Source organism: Pelecanus crispus, chromosome 2, assembly GCF_030463565.1.
Source record: "Pelecanus crispus isolate bPelCri1 chromosome 2, bPelCri1.pri, whole genome shotgun sequence".
NCBI classification, from domain to species: Eukaryota; Metazoa; Chordata; class Aves; order Pelecaniformes; family Pelecanidae; genus Pelecanus; species Pelecanus crispus.
Genome location: NC_134644.1, coordinates 5,429,581 through 5,452,333, shown reverse-complemented (window position 1 = coordinate 5,452,333; position 22,753 = coordinate 5,429,581). Strand labels below are relative to the sequence as shown.

At 42.1% G+C, this 22,753-nt stretch overlaps 1 protein-coding gene across 1 annotated transcript in view; it reads right to left on the bottom strand.

The window, feature by feature from the left end:
- CRHR2 (corticotropin releasing hormone receptor 2) overlaps positions 1 to 22,753 on the bottom strand; it is a 112,465-nt gene that overhangs the window by 37,641 nt on the left and 52,071 nt on the right. Inside the window, exons 5-7 of the mRNA XM_075705405.1 lie at positions 10,128 to 10,245; positions 5,432 to 5,585; positions 1,842 to 1,902 (exon numbers count right to left, since the gene is read on the bottom strand). Coding sequence (XP_075561520.1) covers positions 1,842 to 1,902; positions 5,432 to 5,585; positions 10,128 to 10,245 — 333 coding nt within the window. The remainder of the gene's footprint in view (positions 1 to 1,841; positions 1,903 to 5,431; positions 5,586 to 10,127; positions 10,246 to 22,753) is intronic.

Below are 22,753 nucleotides of genomic sequence, written 5' to 3'. Positions count from 1 at the left end.
CTTGCCCTGCTGACTGTATTTTGTATCCCCCTTTCTTTTGTTGCACGGGATCTGGGCCAGTTACATCTTCGCTGGTGAAAGGTGGCACACATACCTATGTAAACATGTCATGTCTTTCTTCATACTTGTGATACCTCAAGGGGAGATTCTTTCACGTTCACTTTGCAGGCATACAATGATGGTGAAAGGAGGCAGCGGTACAGATGATGCAGTGGTTTCTCCATCTATGCACCTTGTGTGCAGTGCAATCCCAGTTATTGTGGCATGTTTCTGTCAGGGGTCCTACCTTCCATTATTACTCTTGGGAGTGATGAGCAGTCTTCGAAAATGAGGTGCTCAAACCTTGGTGTTGAACTCATTCACAACAGGAATGTTTAATGTGCATTGCCATTATTAAAGCATGTGGTGTTTCTCCTCTCCAGGTTTCAAGACACAAGTTTTGGTTATTTTGGTTTGTGCTGTTTAAGCTGACTAGTTCCTTTAGCTGTAGTTCTAGAGCTGAAAGTCCTACTTCAGCACAATGAGACAACTGCCATGCTGCCCTGGCTTGTGCAAGGTGATGACTACAAGGAATGTGACCATGAAGCAGACCCAGAATGTTGTGATCCTTGAGCCATCCAGAAACAAGAAGGTCTGTGAACACAGAAATTAGGGAAATCCAGTGATCTGAGGTTATCTCCCAGGGCTGATTGACTTGGACACCCAAGGAACAGGTTCCAACTGAAGTTTTTCTTGCATTTTGAGACTGCAGTATGAATTCTCCTATATGTTTATTATAGGCAGGGATGGAATCACACAAAACTTCGCCCTCAGTGAAAGGGTGTCTGTCTGATTGCCAATATGTGTAACTCCTGGGAATTAGATTATCACCTTCAAAGTTACCATTAAAGCTACAGAAGTGAGATTGGTCAAGGTTCAAAAGTTTGTGGGGAGCAGAGAAGAGGAACTTAGTAGTGCATAACAGAATTCCTCCCGTGCCTACAGCACGAATGCCCAAAGCTCAGCCATTCATCCTATCCACCTCCCTTATAGTCAGGAGAAATAGCGCAGGTAAGTCTAATTCATCCAACCTGCTTTGGACATCTTCCAGATGAGATGAAATGCACCCTAGACTGCATTTACTGTTTTGACTGATCACCACTGATCATAAGAGATCACAGATTAGCGCAGATGCAGACACCTACAAGGTAGACACATTTAATCAGATGCACTAGACAGACAGACAGTATGGTCATATGAAAAACAGACTCATGGAGAAAAGAATTTTCTTTTCTGTAACAGCTAGTAGACATTCATCCAAACACTAGTTGAAAAGTACAAGCTGAGCTGCATCTGACCAGTATCGATGTTTGGAGGAAAAGTTCCCAAAACACAGATGCCTCTTTATCTCACATATTTTTCAATTTCATGCACTAACTGCTTCCATTTGGAAAAGCCAGAAACAGAAATGCAAAAATTCCAGCAATAAGACTACTCTTGGCAGAGTGTTAACTGAATTCTGCACACCCAGAAGGCTAAATCCTTTAGCACTCAACTGTAGTTTTAACCAAGCTCTTACTCAAGCAAAACTCCCGTTGAAGGAGATTACTCTGACTGTAAATCATGTATAAAGCTATAAAATGAGAGCTTCAGGGCTTGGCCACAGATATTTGGGAAAGGTATTTTCAGGAGCTGACTCAAATAGTAAACTTGAAATTTGAGATGGTCTGGATTTGGATGGAGGTGATGTGACCTTCCTCTTTCCTATCAATCAGCCTTATTTCTAAATTACCAGTTCAGCCTGCAGGCATTTCTTAATTTATTTAGAGTGCCACATAAACACAAATGTTAACATGACTTACTGTTCATTTTCATAATATAGTTTGCCAATGGCCCAGGCAATGATGATTGGGCAAGGAATACCTGCAACAGCAAAAAATCAGGAGTTAATCACAACACATGGATGTATGGATGATACAGGGGTAGATTCAGATTTGTGTAAGGAGAGTCTTGGTTAATGAACTGGAAAACTCTAAATACAGGTGGTCCTATCTTGGTATACTTGAGACATTGCAATTGCTAAGACCTCTTTATGCATACATAAAAAAGATCATCTCAGGAATAGAAAACTCTAGTACCAGTAAGAAAAGTTAATAAAATTATTAACAAACACACATACATACCTATATTTCTGTATAAGTGATCAGAACAATTTTGGCTTGCTTAAAGGCAATTTTGGTCCCTTTTAATTTTCCTGCAGTTGATAGGGCAAAACCTTACAGATATCACTTGGAGGTGGGTGCTTAGATTTTTATTTCCCAGGCTGCAAGAAGCTTGTAAACTTATTGGGCTCTTGGGATGAAGCCCATTTTCAAAATTTTCAACAATTTATTTAGTTGAGTTTTTCCTGTGAAACAGAATTATGAGAAAGAATCTCTTGATATCTTGCAATGTCAGAATTCATTCATTGTTTGCCCTTTCTAAAGGATCCAGCTACTCTTAACTTTATATATATATATCATTCTACCTATGATGTGCACTGTGCTCTGTGTCCACATGTGGGTTCTTATCAAGGCCATGCATTTTGCTTTACAGGGCTTGCTTTCTCAATTATACCCAGAAGGTGCTACAGCAGAGTTCCTTGGTGTGCAACCTCATTGCAGCAGATGAGGTGTATTTGTACACTTAATGTCCCTGCGTTGCCATATCCTCTGCTTTCCAATTCTATTGTTATACCAGTCTCATGTCCAGAGCCTTGTCCTTGTGCTTGTTTTGTGTTATGCCTTCAGAGTCTAGCTGGTTTCAGGGGGATTTGCTGGAGCAGTAAACTGGAAATGAGGAAGAGTAAGTGGAGCTGGCCTTTTGACACACAGATCTTCTTGGGGAAACAGGAACTTTTTCACCAGGCATTGCCCAAGCAAAGACTGGATCGATCTCAAAATTGGAGGAGGAGAATTTCCCCTCTCCATTCCCCCTTTACCTTTAACCTGTCAACTCAGGCAAAACCAAATGATAAGACAAGTCTCTCCAGCTCCATCCTTCATTCCAACCTCCAGGTTCACATCCCTCTGAAATCTCTGCTACTGTAAGGTGAATTCATGACTCAATATGACTTAAACCCTCATGTAGGAGTCAGCACAGCCTCCTATCTAACACCACCTTTTAACCTCCTGTTTGTTGCCTCTTCTGTGGGAAGTGGAGGCTTTAAAGAGATAGAGTGGAAAGAACTACAGCACAGTAGGGAAGGGACTGAATTGCTAAGTGGTCATCTTTAACCTCAGCAAGAAGTAAAGTGCAGCTCTGATCTCCTGCACCGCCACCCCTGCTGGCTCTTGTGCCCTTCAAGTGATTGTGTTGTCTTCTGCTTTGTTCACCATTGACTCACAGGGTCTGGTGCACTTGTTTCCCCCGTGTTCTTGCTAGGCACGAACAGATAAAATGTGCCATGTCGTTTCTCCTAGAGGAAAACATCTTACTTTTCCTTGTGAAGTGAAGAACAGGGACTTGAGAATGAGGACGGTAAAAAATCATGTATGGCAAGGCAAAGCAGAGCCAGAAAGCACCCAAAAGGCTGAGAGGAAAGGTATGTTCAGCTCACACCACTCCTACATTAGTAAACAGAGACCCAGAGGGCTCTGAGAGAGGGAGGGAGGAATATACTAGGGACCAAAGCAGTCAGGGGGTCTGTGAGAGCTGTGTAAGCAGCTGATTTTCCAGTTTGGTAAGAGAACTGAAAAATATTGAAAAAAAATTGAATCAATTCCCCACATAAATATTTTTTTTCTACAACAACTCCTCTTTCCTCCCATTTTATTTTGGATTGAATGACATATTTTGTTTTAAAGGCTGTTTCTGCCTTCAGAACTGCAATTCAATTACTTCTGCTCGATTCTGAGAGGAAGAGGCACTTCTGAACAAAATATCGCTCTTCTTTCAGAAAAGAAAATATTTGTGACTTTTTTCCACCTTTCTTCTTTCAAAAGAAAAGAACTGCCAAATTCACTAATTCTGTTTGACCTCAGATTTTGCATTCAAACAAGCGGCCCGCATGGGGCTTGTCTTGCCAAACCTCTCCTGGCCAAGCTCAAATCATGGATATATTGGTTAGAAAGGACCTCTGAAGCTATCCAGTCCAATCTCCTGCTCAAAGCAGAACTATCAACACTAGCTCACCTCAGCCAGGGCTTAGCCTTCAGGAATTTTCAATGCTTCCAGGGTCAGAGAGTCCACAGCTTCTAAGTTGCACTACCTTTTTGGTAAATTTTCTGTTTTCTTAATGTCCAACTGGAACCTCCCAGCCTGCAAGTTGTGGTCATTGACCCTTCTTGTAACATCTTCTGTTACCGAGAAAAATTTGGCTCCATCGTCTTTGTAATTATCCTTCAAATCATTCTTGGTACCTAACAGATCCCTCCTTACCTTCCTCTTTGTCAGATTAAACAAGCTCAGCTCCTTCACCCTCACTTCACGGGTCATGTCCCCTAGATTCCTGATCATATTGAACAGCCTTCTACTGGATAATCTCCAGTTTTTCCACATCATTTTCGACCTAAGAGACCCAAAACTGACCACAGTATTCCAAAGGCAACCTTACCAAAGCTTATTAGAAAGTATTGGTAATTTCCCTCAATCTTCTGGCCATACAGTATGTGTTTTACCTTATTCGTGATGAGAAGGCACTGATTGCTCATACTCATCCTGTGTCCACTGCAGCCCTACATCCTTTTCAGCAGGACTGCTACTCTGACAGTCGGTTCCCAGCCTGTACTGATAGACCAGCCTATATCGATGCAGCTAGGGAAAAGCAGCATCCTTTGCTCTGGCCCAGGCTGACACAGCAGAAGGGAGGTAATGGCATGCAATGAGCTCTTTTTCTGTCTTTGACTAGCCACAAGGATAATACAAAGGTGACATGTGACTCCTTGTTAAGGGCTGTTTTCTAGGAACAAACCCCTCAGCAGTCCAAAAGACAGCTGTAAGGTTGGACTGGCAGATAATTAGGCTTCTCTTCTAGTCAGCTCCTCACTTAGAAGTGTCTCATCTCTCTCTTGAGACTGAATGGTCCACAGGGCATGGACAGTGCCTTTTCTGTTTCATGCCGTGTTGAGCAGCAGTGTGTAAGGGGTTGTGATCATTGCTTTGCTGATCAAAGTGAAAGGGACACGGTATGAACAGCTGCATTCCCAAAATGCTGAGCCTGGGAGTCCTCTTTCTTTCCTTAACACCAGGTGCCTGAGGATCTAAATGAAGAAGATAAATCCAGCAATAACTTATTAGCTTTATATCATCACCACAGTGAAGAATTAAACCTGATCTCATGTTATTCTGAAGAAGTTTAGGTTTGAATGTCAGATTTCACCACAGTGGGATTTTTAAAGTTTATTCTTGCTGCTCTTTATCACTTTAATGCCAGTTACCATGCAACAGCATTCTAAACACACAAGGCACTTACACCATCCTATGAAGAGAAAGACCCATTTCCGCAGCTTATCTGTGGAATAAGTCATCACTATAGCAGTGTGTAAGTAGCAGCCTTCCACAAACATCCAGAAGAAGTTGGTCACCACAAAATAATTGTAGACAGTGGTAATACATCGACACCAGGGCTGGAAAGGAAACAGAATATTTTAAAATCATGGTGAGAACATTTAAAAATTTCTGTGTCTTGTTATTTCCTTAAAAATCAATGGTAGAATTCATTCACAGGATGCAGATTTATACCTGTGACTTAGAATCAGAATATCTTAGGTGCTGTTGGGAACTCACACCTATGCCTGTGACTTTCTGCTGAGGCTTGGCTTTGACCACAACGTGCAGGATCTCCTATATCTGAGCATGTCTGGGAAGTTAACATGCCATAAGGCACGTCCACACCAGCAGTCTGCAAGAAGTTTAAGAAGCAGCCGTGTGGAAAGAAGACAAGAGGAGGCAGGTCATTTCACTACAGATGATCTTTCACAGAGGTAGAGCCATAGTCTAGGGTTGTATCCAAAGATGACATAAGTCTAAGCATATCTTAGGCAGTACAACCCACCTGCTGAGCAATTCAAAGAAAATATAAGATAAAAGTTAATGTCACAGTTTTGCTTCATTTCCACTGAAGGGAAGAAGCACCACTGACATTTATAAAAAAGATATTTACTCTAAAGATATGCTTTTATCAGCTACTTCATCCCCTCTACTCCTGCCATTAGTGCTTCAGTCTGTAAGTCCCATCACTACACATATCACCGCTGAATTTTGCCATAACTTCAAGAGGAATTTTTGGTCAGGCTCAATGCATCAGTAAAGGTATCTTCTCCTAATGGCTGTGCAGTGAGAGCACAATTGTGGAACACACAATTAGCTACAGAGAGGCAGATGGTAATATCACATCAATAAATCACAAGCAACTGCTGATAGTAATTTCCATAGTGCTACAAAAAGAAGTCTGGGAAAATTTCCTTCTGACCAAGCAGGCATTCAGCATACTCCCTGAAGCAAGACATTAATTACCTGTGTTAGCTGGTATCATTGATATCATTTTGGCTTCACCATTCTCCAGCCTTTTAATTAACTCTACTAAAGTATTTGAAACTTTTGACCCTCAGTTAATTTTATTTCAGACTTCATATGTGTGAGGTATTGATGATCTCTAGGCAGTCAACAGAGCAGCAGATGCACTATCAAACCCAGAAAAATTCTGTGGACTAAGAATTTATTGGACAAGAAGCACAGTTAGAAAAAGATAGCCCATTCACAAGTTGTGATCACTGCTGTTTATGAGCTGAAATAAACAGAAGACTTTTTTTGGTTGTGTTAAAGCTTTCATTTCTGTATCATTTCATTAAGATTTGAAATTTAGTTTGGCTTCATCATTAAAATAGCATAAAAACCCAAAACAACTCAGAAGAAGATAAAACATTTTGTTTTCAAAACTTTGTTTAAACCAAAGTAAATTTTCTTTTTTTTCTCCTTTTGGCCTGAGCAAAGGAAAATTAAAACCACAAACCAAAAAAAAACCCCTCTGTTTTTGGCTAACACCAAACAAATATTTTGGCTCCATTCCTGACTGGCCCCCAAACTAGTAAGATTAGGTTTCCAAAGACTCTAAGTCTCATATTCGATTTTTTGAAGTTATGAGCATGAATTAAATCTTTCCCTGTGGCCGCAGTCTCATGTAAATTCTCTGAAATAATGTCTAGACTCTTGTTCCCCTCCCTCCCTCAGTTGCAACACTTACACAGTTTTTGTCCTCTCCACAGCTGCCCATTTTCACAAGAATTGTAAAAAATAATTTTATCTGAGCCTGTTGTTCCTGTGTCAGAACTGAGTGGAATTGGCCAGTGGGTTGGGAAGGTACTGGGACAGATACAAATACACACAATGGTGGTGAGATCTCCCTCTGCATCGTTTCCATAGGAAACCAGAATAAAATGAATTTTGAGCAATTCCTTTTGGAATTCTGGATTTATTATTATTATTATATAATAAACCCAATTAGCAGAACTCATTAATTTCTACCATTTCACTTATTTGACTGAGGATTCTTGATCCCCATATGTATCCACCATTAGGCTCCAGGTATCTTCAGCAATTCCTCTTCTCGATTTATTAACATAAGCACTGTAACTTCATGCAAAATGTTTCCACATTGAGTCCTTGATGCTTCTGTAACTGCATTATTACTGATCAGAAGAGATCACATCATTAGGTGGCATAAATGATGTTGCTCCCATTGATTTCAGTGGTGTTATTTTGACTCTGACTTACACCACAATAAGAATATAACAAAGTTATCACTAAGCTTGTATAAAGCGCCTTCCCAAAAAGACTGCAGTGTTCTGCAGAGAAAAGATGAGTTAATGAAAACTGAGGCATGTGAGGATCTGTCCTTATATTTGCAGGTTTATATTTTCCTTGGCATGTTGCGGTCACATTTTAAAAGGTATTTGAGTGCCTCACTCCAACTGATTTTTCTGTAACTGTAGAAATCAGTATTAAGATTTGCAGTACTGTCATGAGAGTAAATCACACAGCAAAAAAATGCCAACAATAAAGCTCATATACCACCGTCTTCTGTAGCCTGAAAATGTCAGAAACACAGACAAAGCAAACAGTGAATTAATAGAAGCTACCTCTTCTCAAAGGAGCATCTGCTTGAATAATAATACAGAGTTATGCCTAGATGTCTCAAAAACCTCAGAGTCCTAGACTTCTTTATCTAGGTACTAATGACTTTTCTATTTGTTTTCCCAAAGCATGGGATTAAAGTTCAGATGTCAAGTCTTACATTTGAAAAGTTAACCAAGGATGATGAGTGCCCAGTTGACATTAAAATGAATGGATATCCAGGCTCCTGGGGTGGTTTTCAATTTCTGCAGGACCAGTTCCTATGTGAGTGGAGCCACACTGACTGATATCAGCTATGGATCCAGCTCATATTCCATAGGCACTTTAGTCCACCTGCTTTCCAAAGCAAGGGAGTATGAAGAGCGGGTGTATGTGTATGTGTGTGCATGTGTGTTTGTAGCACACTGTTAAATTTTTCTTGATTATGGAGATAAATATCAGGGGACAACCCTAAAAGGAGAATCTTCCACTACAAGAATATTACAAGGGGAATGAGAACACTAAAAACCTCTGCCAAGGGACTATCAGAAAGAACTACTGCCCAAGTAAATCAAGATAAATGCTTTTTCTTTTGGAGTGGATGCTTTTAATCCACTCCAAAATCCTTGTATCATTGGGGCTGTTTGGTGACCAAACAGGGGGAGGCATTAATGGTTTTAAACTAAAGGAAGATAGGTTTAGACTGGGTATAAGGAAGAAATTTTTTACAATGAGGGTGGTCAAGCACTGGAACAGGTTGCCCAGAGAGGTAGTGGAGGCCCCATCCCTAGAAACATTCAAGGTCAGGTTGGATGGGTCTCTGAGCAACCTGATGTATTTGAAGATGTCCCTGCTCATTGCAAGGGCGTTGGGCTAGATGACCTCTAAAGGTCCCTTCCAACCTAAAGCATTCTATGATTCTCTTACAATACTTACATAGGGACTGATTCAATGTCCTCACTCAAACCAGCATCTGCAGCTGGGAGTTACTTGAACGAACATGAAATTACATGGAAAGTAAGAGAAACGGGAGCATGGTAACACACTGCATTTCTCAAGAGTGCTCAATGCCATGCAAAGAAGATCCCCCACTTCTTGCCCCCTTCTGCCTTCCCATGTTTTATTGTGTGGATCTGTCCAGTCCCTTGAACTGGCTCTGACTCTCAGTCACTCATCAGAAAGATGACTTAGATCACTATGCCAGCAAAATACTCTTCCTTGGTTTTTTTGTTGGGTAGGTTAGTTCTCCAGCAATTTAGTGAGTTCAGTCTCCAAGGGTTCAGTCCTCCCCAAGGGAATAAGAAGAGGAACAGAGCTAGGGCAAAAAAACCCAGCAGGAGCTGGAGTGAAGTGTTTGGGTCCCTGGAGGAATGAGCCATCCCTTTCAGTGACAGGGAGTTGCTCCTGGATGCAGCCCGTCTCACAGAACTTCATCCTCAAGGGCACCACGGTGAAGAAGAGACTAGCAGAAAAATGGAATTTTGTAAAAAAAACCCACAAAGATACCAATAAGCAACAACTGTACTGTTTCAGGCCTTGTTTCTTATTTTCTTGGGAGTCCCACTGACGCCAGACAGCAAAGTGCCCACTGTCATCGGACAAAGTAGCTGACTCAGAGTCTCAACAGCCAAATCAATTATTTCTGTACCCTGTTCATGGAGATGTTGCCCTCTGGAATGAATGCTTTCCCTACACAAGTGCACATCACTGCAAGATGCTCTGACAAAAATGTTCAAGAAACACCAAATTTAGTGTCTCGTAAAATACTGTGTCTTACAGTATATAAATTTGCAAAGTATCTATGGTTGATGAAGATAAGAGAGAAGCATTCGGGCAGGTTTTTTACATTAAAAAAACCCTCTGATATTCGGTAATGAGGAAATAAATGAAAATTTAGCAAATCTAAGGTCACTTTCTTCATCTTTTTGAAATTACATGAAAGTCACTCTGAGCATATCGATAGGTGCCCTTTGTAACATTTATATCAGTTGAACAAATTCAAATTCCTGCCTGCCCCCAAACTACATGGCAGAGACATGCTGCCTCCAAGCACTTACTTCATTGCTTTCATGTATGTTGTGATCTATCATTTGAAGCAGAAACCACATCACATTCCTCAAGATGAATGTGGTGATCAGGTTCCAGTGGATAATATTCCGCAGGCATCTGATACTCCTAAACAGGGAAATACATTTAAATCATTGTATATAGTGAATATAAGCACATACACATTAATGACTATATAAAATAAACAAGCTAATTCTGTTCACTCACAAAATTCCTCATGGTTTATCCCCCTCCATTACCTCTCTTACACTATGAAACAGGAGGTTTGTCTGTCCAATGGGTCAGCAATAACAGTCTGTGAGGTTGTCTGTAGCCTTTACCAGCAAGCATACCTGGGTCTGGTCCCATTCTCTGGCTCTCAGGGTAAACTGCACAGCCAGCGCCAAAGCCAAAACTTGGATTTTGCAGTGTAGTCACAACACAAATAAATGACATAACTATAAAACAGCAACAGGAGGATGGCAAAATCTGTGCTGCTTTTCCTTGCTATATACCTTTCCTCCAGAAACCACACAGCATAACTTTTGCAAAGCCATGTACAACAATTTTTCTTGATAACATGAGGAGCTCTCTTTGACAATAATTAATTCAAGCAAGTGAAACAGGATCTACTGGAAAGACCTAAATATTCAAAAGGTTATTTCATCCTTGGTTATCATTTTTGCTCCTCTCCACCCCATCCCATCAGCTCTATGATAACATTGACTAGAATCGATAAGTCCCTAAACAACAAGGCTGCCCTGGAGTCTGTTGCGTTGTTCACAGAAGGAGATTTGGTGACAAATATCTGCTCTGGAGTGGCAAAACTGGAATAATTTACATTCAGTCAGTCTCTTAAACCGGCTCGCCTGTGTGAAGTTCAAAGTTTTCAGACCCGTTAATGCAATAGGAGAGCATGGACTGCCTGGTTTCCCGTCCCGAGCTCAGTTGGCTGTGGCAAGCTTTCTTAAGGCAGAGCTGCGTATTCTCCTTCACCAGAAAATATCTCTGTCTGGTTTTAGTCCTTTCCCAGCCCCTTTCAGATGCAATGTAAAACATGAGCACAATGTAAAATATGACCTACAATGAGTTGGGACACAGTGACATAAAAAAAGAAGAGGGGACATCTTAAATAGTGCTTGCTGCCAAAAATGGCTCCAGGAGGCTGCCAGTGCATGATGCTGGTGCCAGCACCCAAAGTATCACTGAAGCTAGACAGAAAGTTACTCATTTCATCATCTGAGACAAGATCATTTGTCTTCTCATTCTTTGCTAAAATCACTTCCACAGGTGTTCAAATAGCCAGTGCATTTCCTGGGCTCATCAGGTTAGGATTCTGCATTTGCCATATCAGTTGCCCTCCTTGCAAAGGAAGCCATCAGATAACATCAGACAAACACAGAAAGTGGTGTTCTCAAACCTGCTCAACTGTAGCTGACTGTAGCTCATCCCACTGACAGCCAAAAGAGAAGCTACAATCCAGTAACCAACTTTGCTGTTACCTCAGGTCTTTTGCATGACAAACAAGCCAGCCTTCTTAATAACAAACACTATTTTGTTATCATAAAATGCTTATTGCACTTTTCCTAGGACTCGATTAGTTTTAGGGCCAGAAGCAATTCTGTTATGTCCTTCACCCTCACAAATCTCTCTAAGATTTCACTGCAATCCAGCAAAAAAACCAAATAGAAGCCCTCCCACATATGAGATACTGCAGCCTACAGAAAGACACTCAGAGGTATAACCCTACTAAGTCAATGTCAAAATAGCTTCTGAGTTTAACAACTCAGGCTCCAGGTATGAAATTGGTATTTCGTTTTGAGAGCCTCAGTGACTCATGACTGGAGTCAATTTGGAAAACAAATCTCCAGCTGCTCAGATCCATTCAATTTTATTTAGGCTACAAAACCCAAAAGCATTGCTCTCAGGGTAACCTGTGCTAGCAGGGGACATGTTGAAGACATCTCACTTTGAAAATTTCACTTCTGACAAAAGGCAAAGGTTCACAGTTAGGCTTTCAAAGAAACAAGGCAAATAACACCTACTGCCTTTCATGCTGAACCCCAGGAACCCATCTGGCTCTGGACAGACTATAAAACATGCTATTAAGGTCTATTCTCTGTTGATTGTTCTGCACATAAATATCCTGTGGCTGCTGTTCATCTGGATGTTTTATTCACTCCCTTCAGGTTAAGGATTAGCAGATTAAGGAAGGAGTTTGAAACACTGCTTCTAGGGGGAGAGGGAGGCAGGGGACTAGAAACTGAGAAAATTCAGGTCAAACTGTAGAGCTACTGGCATGAAATTAATTGCTTTTGAGAGCTCTAACAACAAAACAGATCCAGCACACTTGCCACCTGAATGTATTTCTTGACAAAGAGAAGATAAAGGAGTGTGTGTGTGGGGAAAATCCTTGCTGCATGCCTCCATTGAGACGTAGTTTAATCATCCCATATGCTAGAACATCACTAAATCTGGCTGGAAGAAACTTTAATGCTACAAGACTTACAGCAGGACATTGGACTGGCTGCAGAGGCAAATAAAATCAAACGAATAGTTGTAGACTCTTTGGTTCAGTTCTTAAAAAGATCTTTTCCCCCCAGTAGGTTCCTAGTCATCAAAATCACATTCTGTTCTGTGGCTTGGAATATAAAGGCAACCTCAGCATCTACTGGCTGCATGATCTTTGCCCTCCTTACTACTTCTCGGTCATCTTGTTTTGTCTTCTTTACCCATCTGTCTGCATCTAGCCATTGACTGTTGTTTGGATTGTAAAATGCTTGGGACAGAGGCAAACTTTTAGCGATGTGTGTTCAGGATCCAGAGCAAGAGGGTCTGGTCTGTTTTGGGAACCCCCAGGGTCTACAGATAATTATGATCAAAACTCTCCTTGTTTACAAAAAGCCACATGTGCTGAGTGAAGATGTGTTCCTGGTGTAAAATTAAGCAAAGTATAAATGTGACCAGCAGCTGGTATTTACCAAAATGAGACCTGAAGCCTTGTCAAATCATGCTTTGGACATGAAACAGGGACAGTTGGCTCCCATGTCCCACTACCTTTAGCAAAAGCCATACTTTGGGTATTAGGAACCTTGTACCTTGGCCTCATTCCCTTTCTGAGACACTCTGTGTGTGGCATGGATAGTAAGTAGATGCTTTCACCTGCTAAAAAGATTCGTATCTTTGGGGCTAACCAAGCAATGAAGAAGAGGCTGTAGAGAAAGCATTTCGCTTTTCCAGCTGCAGGCTCTCTCCAGTCACATTCCCCACCACACCACTGCCTTGGCAAAGCAGCACGAACAGGTGAGAGGCAGGATTTGCTTTTGTGATGTCTGGGCCACTGCTCTGCTGGTGTTAATAGCACTTAGGGTTTTAATGGAAACACCAGTATAGTCAGGCTGAGAAACACACAGAATCATAGAATCGTTTAGGTTGGAAAAGACCTTTAAGATCATCCAGTCCAACCATTAACCTACACTACTACCAAGTCCACACTAAACCAATCAAGGGTAGACTAGACTAAACCATGTCCGAAAGTGCCACGTCTACCCATTTTTTGAACACTTCCAGGGATGGTGACGCCACCACCTCTCTGGGCAGCCTGTTCCAATGCTTGACTACCCTTTCCGTGATGTTTGAAAGTGCCACAGAGTTTCTCAATGGCTCAGGAAGCGACGTGACCCCAGGCACAGAATGGTTTTAACCTTTTCCCTTTTTTTTATTTTTCTCTTTCCTTTTCTTTTAGTAAGAGTCCCAGCTGGAGACTTTAAGTTTGTTTTTGTTTGTAGAGAGCCCAGAGCACATGGTTTCTGTTTTTTTCTGTCTCCTAACTACTACTAGCACAGAAATCACAGTGGCAGTAATGCAATTCATAGCCAAGGGCAGGAAAAGCTTCAGAAATAACTGTGCCAGGTTCATACTGGGGAGGGAGAAACAACAGGGTTAACGTAGTGTGTGGAGGCTGCAGGGCACAGCAGCAGAGGACTGCAGCTAAGTCAATTGATGTAGCAAGGGAAAGATCTCTTGCCAGCCACCTGAGAAAGCTGCTCTTATTTACAGGCACTGCTGGTGAATGTTACTATCGTAATTTAGTATGGGTAAAGCATCTAAAGGGATTCTGACTGAGATGAGGGTCCCCTCGTTTCAGGCACTATTCACATGAGACTGTTCTGCTGGGCTCAGGAGCTAACCCTGTGCACCAAGTTTATCTGTGTAGCTAGACTGGAGTCTGAGGTGGACAGTGAATGAAGGCCATGTCCCTTATTGGGCAACAAAGCTAGTGAGTAATAGGAGACCTGTAGCGCAGCTAATGTTTGGTTAAAACACAAAGCTGACCTTGTCTTACTCATTCATCTCAAAGCCTGAGGAAGAAACTCATAATACTCATAGGGGTAATTTGTCCTCCGCAGGTCTTTTCCTGGCTCTTGGTAGGTGGAAGCTAGATTAAATTTATGAGCCTTAATTTAAATTCAAATACTCCTGTTATTCATGAAAATGACCTGTCCCTTTCTGAAAACTTGTTAAACAGTCATAACAGTGTTCTATGACAATGAGATCCACAGTTCCTTTCTCCTTGATTAATTATTGCCTTCATTCTGTGGAGTGAAAAAGTAAACAAGCCTGTGCTCCAGAAACAGCAATAACTGCCCTCAAAGACAGCACTGAAAAAGAATTCACCTCACATTGTAAATGGCAGGAGGTGGAATTTGAAACACATTGAGCTGTATTCCAAGTTAGTGAATTGAACTCCTAGAGTCCAGTGATTGGCATGAATGCATTCCCTCACAACTCAGAAACTAAGAAATTTGGGGTTATTCTTACCTCAGTAGGGAGATACCACAATTTGGAGAGTGTGGCAGTGACACCATCAGCAAAATGAGAGCACAGACAGCAGAAAGCTACCTTGTTATGGGCTCAAGCTGCGCCAGGGGAGGTTTAGGTTGGATATTAGGAAAAATTTCTTCACAGAAAGGGTAGTCAAGCATTGGAACAGGCTGCCCACAGAGGTGGTGGAGTCACCATCCCTGGAAGTGTTCAAAAAACGGGCAGAGGTGGCACTTTCGGACATGGTTTAGTCTAGTCTACCCTTGATTGGTTTAGTGTGGACTTGGTAGTGTAGGTTAATGGTTGGACTGGATGATCTTAAAGGTCTTTTCCAACCTAAACGATTCTATGATTCTATGATTCTTGTGAGAGCAAAGAATCACATGAGAGAGGGGAGAAATGGGAGATGAGGGGACTGGCTGCTGAACTGCTACTTCAGACACAATTACAGCATCACTGGGAAGAAATTGTGAGTTACAGAGCCATTTAAAGTCTCCCAGCCTAAAAGATCAGATGATAGAAGGTTTCATATTCATCTGCATGTCAGGTAACATTGTTTATGTCATTTCCACTTGTTTTACAACCCTTGATGTGGACTGAATGCAGCCCAGCTTCCAAGAACAGCAGCACAAGTCACCATCCCAAAGAGCCTGAGGCACGTCACAAGATACCATGGACTGAGGCTACAGGCTTCCATTAAAGAGCCTTTTCCTGTATTTGCTTCCTGCCCTGATACTTTTCAGACAAAAAGTGTTGGTCAAGGCCTTGGCCCGACTCTTCTACTAACTCTTCCCTGGCACATGGGTGCAAGGACAGAAGGAACAAGAAAAGAGGTTGTAGCAATTCAGTCAGAACAGAGTTAAAGGTTGAGGCCACAACATAAAGACACAAGAACTTCCGTATTCAGTCAGACCAATGAGCCATGTAGGCTGTGACTCCGTCCCAAGTGCTGACCAGTAAAAGACAGTTTGGGAAACAGTATGGGAAACAGGGGAGGTAGACTGTTAGTTGTTCCTTCCTCTTACCTCCTTGCTTCTGGCAGTCAGAGGTTTTAAGATTTTCCTGATTCAGAGATGACATTTAATGACATTAAATCACCCTGTTGGTGGCACCAGCTCCTCACAGAAGTCACCGAACTCCTTTTGTGGTTTATGTTCACTGGGGTCAGGCCATGGCTTATTCTACTAACATGATGGAATGAAGAGCTCATAAGCTGTTATTCATGATAAAATAAGTTTGTCTGTGCTGGTTCCTCTTCTCTGCTTGCCTGTCCCCTCCCAAGGGCTAGATGAGGAGGCATTTCCTCACAACTGCATTCCCTCCTGTCCTTTGGGAGTTGGAGGGAGGAGGGATAGAAAGATACTGGAAGTGGACAGCAGGAAACTGCTAGTCCCGTGGGCTGCGGGAGCAAGCCGGGAGGAGTCATTGGTAGTGTATCTGCAACATGCGCTCCTGAAGCAGCACAGTTCATGCAGCAATTTCACTTCTGGCTGTGCCTGACAGCAGACTTTGGGCCTGAAATATCGCCCTGAAATACAGCAAGTAGTGTCAGACAGGCACATGCACGCAGTGCAGTGAAGGAGCAGGCAGAAGGAAAAGGATTTCCTTGAAAAAGGAGAGAAAAGAAGGACTTACAGTTTCTGACTTGGAGGGAGAAAAGTTATTGACGCTGGAACCATCCTGGTTCTGTAAGTGAAAGGGTTTATTGGCTCCTCATGATTTCTTAAGAACCAGTGCTTTGCCCCCTATTGAGTGATCTCCAGACAACTGCTCCTGACAAGGCAAGAGTTTCCGCTGAGGGCCTGCCGCACAAGAGTCCGGCTGCTGTGCCACTCCTCCTGTTGGTTTGGGCAGAGGTGTCCTCACATCAGGCAGGCAGGACTTTTTGCCGGGAGCCATTGCTCAGAGTACAGCCACCTTCCTCAAGGCCTATGATGTGAGTCTTTGGATAGAGGAGTGTAGCAAGCGACAGCATATTTTCATGGGAGACTGAGTTATGAAGTACCTTGTTTTATATTTACAGGAATTTGGGGACAATGGTACACGAAAATGTGCGTGTTCCAGTGAGTCGGGGGTCCCAGAGTATGTCTCTGGCTGTGCTGGCCAAAACCAGGTAAGATGAACTGGGAGCACATGCCTCCCCCTCATGCACACACACAGAGCCCCATAAAAGCATTAGCTTCAGCTCTGCAGCAGGTCAGACAAAAAGAAGCAATTAAGGTGAAAGCAAACATACTTCTCTTTGGCCTTCCTAATAAGCAAATCAAAAGCCAGGTGTATGGTGGGAAATTACACATAATGGCCTCTTTATTTGATTTGAGAACAGACCATGTTTCAAGCCCAAATGTCATTCCCTGACTCGATATCATACCACCACCATCCTGAACTGCTTGGTGCACAGGGTGTCACAACTGGGCTTCCACCTTAGGAACAATAGCAGCAAATGAAAAAAAAGCAAAATTCTCTAGCAGTTGACTGCAGCCTGTGTCAGAGGTGGGCAGAAAGAGTTTCTGATTGTTGGTAGAAAAAGCACACACTGCTAATTATTTCCATCAAATGACCTTAATTGTATGGTTGGATACAAAAGGAGAGAATTAGAAAATCCATTCTGTTGCCTTGAGAAATGCTGAGATCTGAAAAGGCAGAAAATCTGATCAACTCTTTCTGTACAGGTGGCCTCACTGATTCAGAAATGGAGATGTATAAAAGGGTTTCTAAAATAGCACTGGTAAAACTCGAAGTAGCCTTTCTGTTGATTCGTGTTTTTTTTCCTCACTGTATCCATACAGCGGTATTTTTCCTCTGGGATGTGCAGAGCTACTATTTTCTGATTCAAAGCATGACACAAACAATTAACATTAGCAATCATAATGATGTGCCAGCATGGTCGAAAGCTAGCTGAATTAGTTGAACCATCTGCATGGAAATAATTGCAAATGATAACTTTATTAAAGAAGCTTGGAAACCTTCTATTAATTCATGTAGTATTCCATTAATAATGATGTTCAATTAAGACAGCTGTCCCAAAGTCTGTCTGAAAATAGTTGGCAGGAGAAATCTGAAAGCACTTTGCTGGAGTCCCTCCCATTCCATGACTGTTGAACAAGCAGGAAGGAGAATCATGGACAATACTTAAAAAAATATTTTTCCCCTTTAGTCTTTTCTAGGGCAGGCAAAGCTCATGGACAAGCCATAAATGGCGTGGAGTGGGAAGAATACCTAACAGCAAGTTATTTCCCAGGCTCTGAGCCTGTCATGGCCTATTTGCTTTCATCCACATGGAGACCTCCCCCGCGGTCCGCACGGTTTCCCCTGCGTGCTCATGTTCAATCACTGCATATATTCTAGTACTAATGCTTACAGATGGGAAAAGCAGCTGGAGAGGTTGGCAGGGAAAATGAGCTTCTTGGTGGCAGTTGCCTGGGGAAATATAAATATTCCCACAGGAAACGCAAGGGGCAGTTGCAAGGGAAGAATGAAACCCTGGAAGAGAGTAACAGCTTTATTGTGAGGACAGGGGTGAAATGCTCAGGTGAAGAGAAGCGGCAGCTTCCATTAGTGTTTAGGATGTGCATAGACCCTAAAACCAAACCCACTGTGGAACCATCTGTGCTCTGCCATGACTTTTCCAAAGCTTCTTTCTCCTGCCTTCAAGACAATTTTTAATCACAGGACACAGGGCATTCTGCCTGCTTTAGACATGAAGGCTTAAAGCGCTAAAGCACCGATGTTCCTAGGGTTGGAAGGATGCAGCCAACACAACACAGAACAGGACCACAGGCAGGACCGCCCTAGGGCAGGACCAGACTGACCGTGTTTACTGTCAGTGTTTGTGTCCAGTTCTGTCTGGTTGCGCAGCACAGTGAAAAGGGGTCAAGAATGGCTCTCTGCAAACTACCCGTGAACATGCTGACAATGAACAGTATGGATAACTATAGGACACGACATCAGCCTGTGCTTTGCTCCTAGTCAGTGTACAAAGAGAAATGGTGCCCCTGAGAACCACATGGTTAAAAATGGGCTAATTGAAACCCAGTCACTGGATACTCCAGTCTAAGAATACGGCTCCAATCTCGACTGTGCAATCAGCTCTTCCACTGGAGAAAATTCCTGTTATTTTCACAGCAATGACAAAGTCAGATACAGATGACTTTATTTAGTACAGCATGTGCTTGTTCATATTGTGGTTTAGCTGTTTGAAAAAAGATTTAGGAATTTCCTCTAATTTCTTTGCTCAATGGAGGTCAGGTGTCAGTCATTTTTGAACCAAACAGGAAATGGGGCTGTAAAGTATCTTTTTAGCAGAAGCGACCTTGCAGCTCAGGTTTTAGTACCCCATAAGACACGAGCTTTTAGAGTAGCAGGGGCACAGTATGTGGCTGCAGCCCTCTGGGGTTTATCTAAGACATTGCCCTGTTGACTGTGGACGGGGGAATGTTTTCTATGAAGAATGACCATTGCAGCTGGATTGCACAAATTAAGACTTAGGACTTCAGAAGCCAGTCACTGAGAGCCGATAGTGGTTGTTCTGGCTTACAGCTACTGTTTGGGAAATTTAAGAGTGCACAGCATGTCCTCATTCATAATCCCCTTGTGGGACTATACCAAAAAAAATTCTGAAGGAAAATTAATTTAAATGACCAGCTAGGGAATTCAGGGCTTATGTTTTTTTGCTTTTAATACAATTATACAATTACCAATGTTTATTAAATTATCTACCTTTGCAGATAGTGTATGGATAAACCAAGGAGGAAAGTCTGAGGCACTGATGCTGCTGTTGACACTCTCCTTGGCCTCATTTGCACCAAAACATAGTGTGAAATATTTCATTATTTTTGCATATTTGGCCAGGAATTCAGAAAAGACTGTATAGGATCATTCATAGCCTCCTCCTTCCAAATATACTTTCCTGTGCTTGGTCTAAATTTGTTAGCCTCATGGTGCTCACTGTGCATGCAGAAATGTTTCCAGTAGTTCAACCTGGGCACCTCTCCCAGGAAGCTGCTGTTTCCGTAACACGCAGGGGCAGTCCACGTGCTACCAGGAGTGTACATGTGCCATTTAGGGGTGACACAAATCAGGGATTTGCCACCTCTCTCGTGTTTGACTTGACAGAGTAATGTGAAGCAGCAGTGTTCATCTTTTAGAGTAGACAGAAGATGGCTGCGTGCTGAACAACTACAGTGGAGTTAGTGAGGGATGTAGATGAACAATTCCTTGGATGAAAACTGAAATTGAACCATTTAATACTTGAGCACTTGCAGGTGCATTTGTAGTGGGTAACTAAACACCTAGGCTTGAAAACATCTCTGATTCTCCTTCTCAGAGATGACTCAGGACATGTTCTTTTTTGAAGTAAATTGTACTCCTGAGCATGATTCATATCTAAACTGTGAAGACCAAACTTTACTTCCTTCCTTCCTCTGAAACCTTGGAAAAGTTGCAAGGCTTGCTCCACTGTTCCCAAAAACATTCCATCATGAAAAAGAGAACAGAGCACAGACAAGTTTTAGCTAGTCAGTCAACATAGATCTAATCTTGAAAAGCACAGTTCTATTACCAAAATTTAAACAAGTTAGTGTCCATCTCCAAAAACACTGCCTCACGGCTAAAATGTTGGCAAGGACAGAAATATACCACTAGGAACACATTTCAAGCACAGGATAGGAAGTGGCCTCCTGATCCTCCAAATCCCAGGTCAATAAAGTCATCGAATAGAAGTCCTTCATAAATTCCTGAAATCCTAGTCTAACTCCAAGTTATTTTTTTCCTCCATTACATTGCTCCTGGACCCCTCTGCTCTATGGGTTGGAAATCATCCTCTAATATCCACTCACATGTCTATCTGTAGAGCACCTATACCCATTTCTTCTTGCGCTGACATTGTCCTTGATTGTAAGTAGCTCTTCAGTTTCTAATATTTATCCAACAGTGGTGTATTTATAGGCAGCAATAATACTCCTTGCGAGCCTTCAGATTTCTAGGCTACAATACCACTATTTCAGATGCAGCTTATGAAACCTTCCACAATTTAAGAATATAGCTCTCTGGGTACACTTTTAATTACTGGTATTATTCCAGGACTTCAGGAGGGCTTTGCTCTCCTCTGTGTTTTTTGTGGTAGGTAGGCTCTCTACAAAGACTCTAAAGAACAAGTCGTACAGATACGAGATGTGAGAGGAGGGTGAGTGAAGGCAGTGGGAAGCAAAGACATTGGCCTAAGGTTAATCAATAGGAAATGTGTTTCTGTCCTTTATCTGAGTTCGTGAGATGAGAGACTTCACATGATTTCAGGCAGTACAGGCACTTCAGATGTTTTGTATTCAAAGACCGTCTCATTGCGTATGTGCTTATTTACAGAGCTCCGTTGTTTTCACTCCTGCCTCGCTTTGAGAACTTTAGTATGGACTAGTACAGCGTGGGACAGAGGGCTGTCTCCAAACCTATAGCCATTGCATCCACTAACACATGCTCTGCAATTACCGGTATTTATGATGAAGTTTAAAAAATGCCATGTGCCTGAATCATAATTTAAGGCTCTGCTATTCTAAGTGACAGATGGAATAGACTTAACTAGGCTAGGTGGAAAGCCAAGAGATGAAGGGGAAAATGGAGCACTGACATGAACTCATGAATTCAGTTAGTTGATGCCCTGTCCTGAGACTTGCTCTTTTTCCCCTTGCTCCACGACAGAAAGGTATGCCTGGGAGGACTGTGCCTTAGATCTGGAGTCTGCTCTGCTCTAATCACATCAGATACCACATGACTTTTAAGTGCAAACCACTACTAATTGTGCAGATCACCTACCCTCGATATATCCTCAGTATCTAGGCTCTGATAGATGTAAGATCACTTTGCACTATGAAACCTGCTCTGTATGGATGCTCTATATGTCTTCTGACAGGTTTCTGCAAATCATTTAATCAAACTCTTCCATTCTCACTAGCAGAGGCCTGCAGCAGCTGTCTCACCAATTGCAAGCCAGACTGAAGATCAAGAGGCAGTTCAAAGGAGCCTGGAACAGGGAAGGATAAAGGAAAGTAGATCTTCCTCTCCTAAACCCTGGGAGATGGTTAGGGGGGAAAAAAAAAGAAAGAAAAAAGTGACTATGTTGTTTCAAGAAGAAGTGTTTCAGTCTTTTGGGAGAAAAAAATATGTGAGATTTAGGAAATCTGGCTGTAATCACCAGAAAGAAAGGGGGCGCTGCCTCAGGCCAATGAGGAAAAAAAAAAAAATCAGATTTTTAAAGGGGAAATAGAAAGAGGTAAACTTAGGGGCAACAAGAAAGCAAAGGTTCCCTCAAAACCTCAATTTGCTTTTGTTACCACCATATTAGTGACAAAAAATGTTTTGCCAATGTTTGTGGGTTTGGTTTTTTTAGAGCTGCCTTTACCCAGCAACCTGTGCAGAAGGACATGGAATTTTTAATCTTCGGTGTATCTGCCTTTCAGCACCATCCTTCTTTATTGAATACAAAACTCAGCAGGGACTTAGATATTTCCCAGAACAAATACCTGTCTTCCCGTACTTCTTCTTTGGTCACTACTGCAGAAATAAATCATCTTCTGATTGAATCCAGTCAGGTCACTGCTGGCCATTGCCAGCTCATTGTTTAGTAACACGTCAGTAGTTTTACAAAGCACCCTTATTCCACCTCAGAGGCTGGTATAACAGCACACTAACGAGGAAAAAGCCAGGACAAAACAATTTGGGTTTCTGCATTATCAGCAACGGTAAAGGAAAAATATGATTCCAAAGAACAAAATAAGTGTTTTAATCCTTTTGCTTCTTTTTTCTTTTCCTTCAGCTTGAT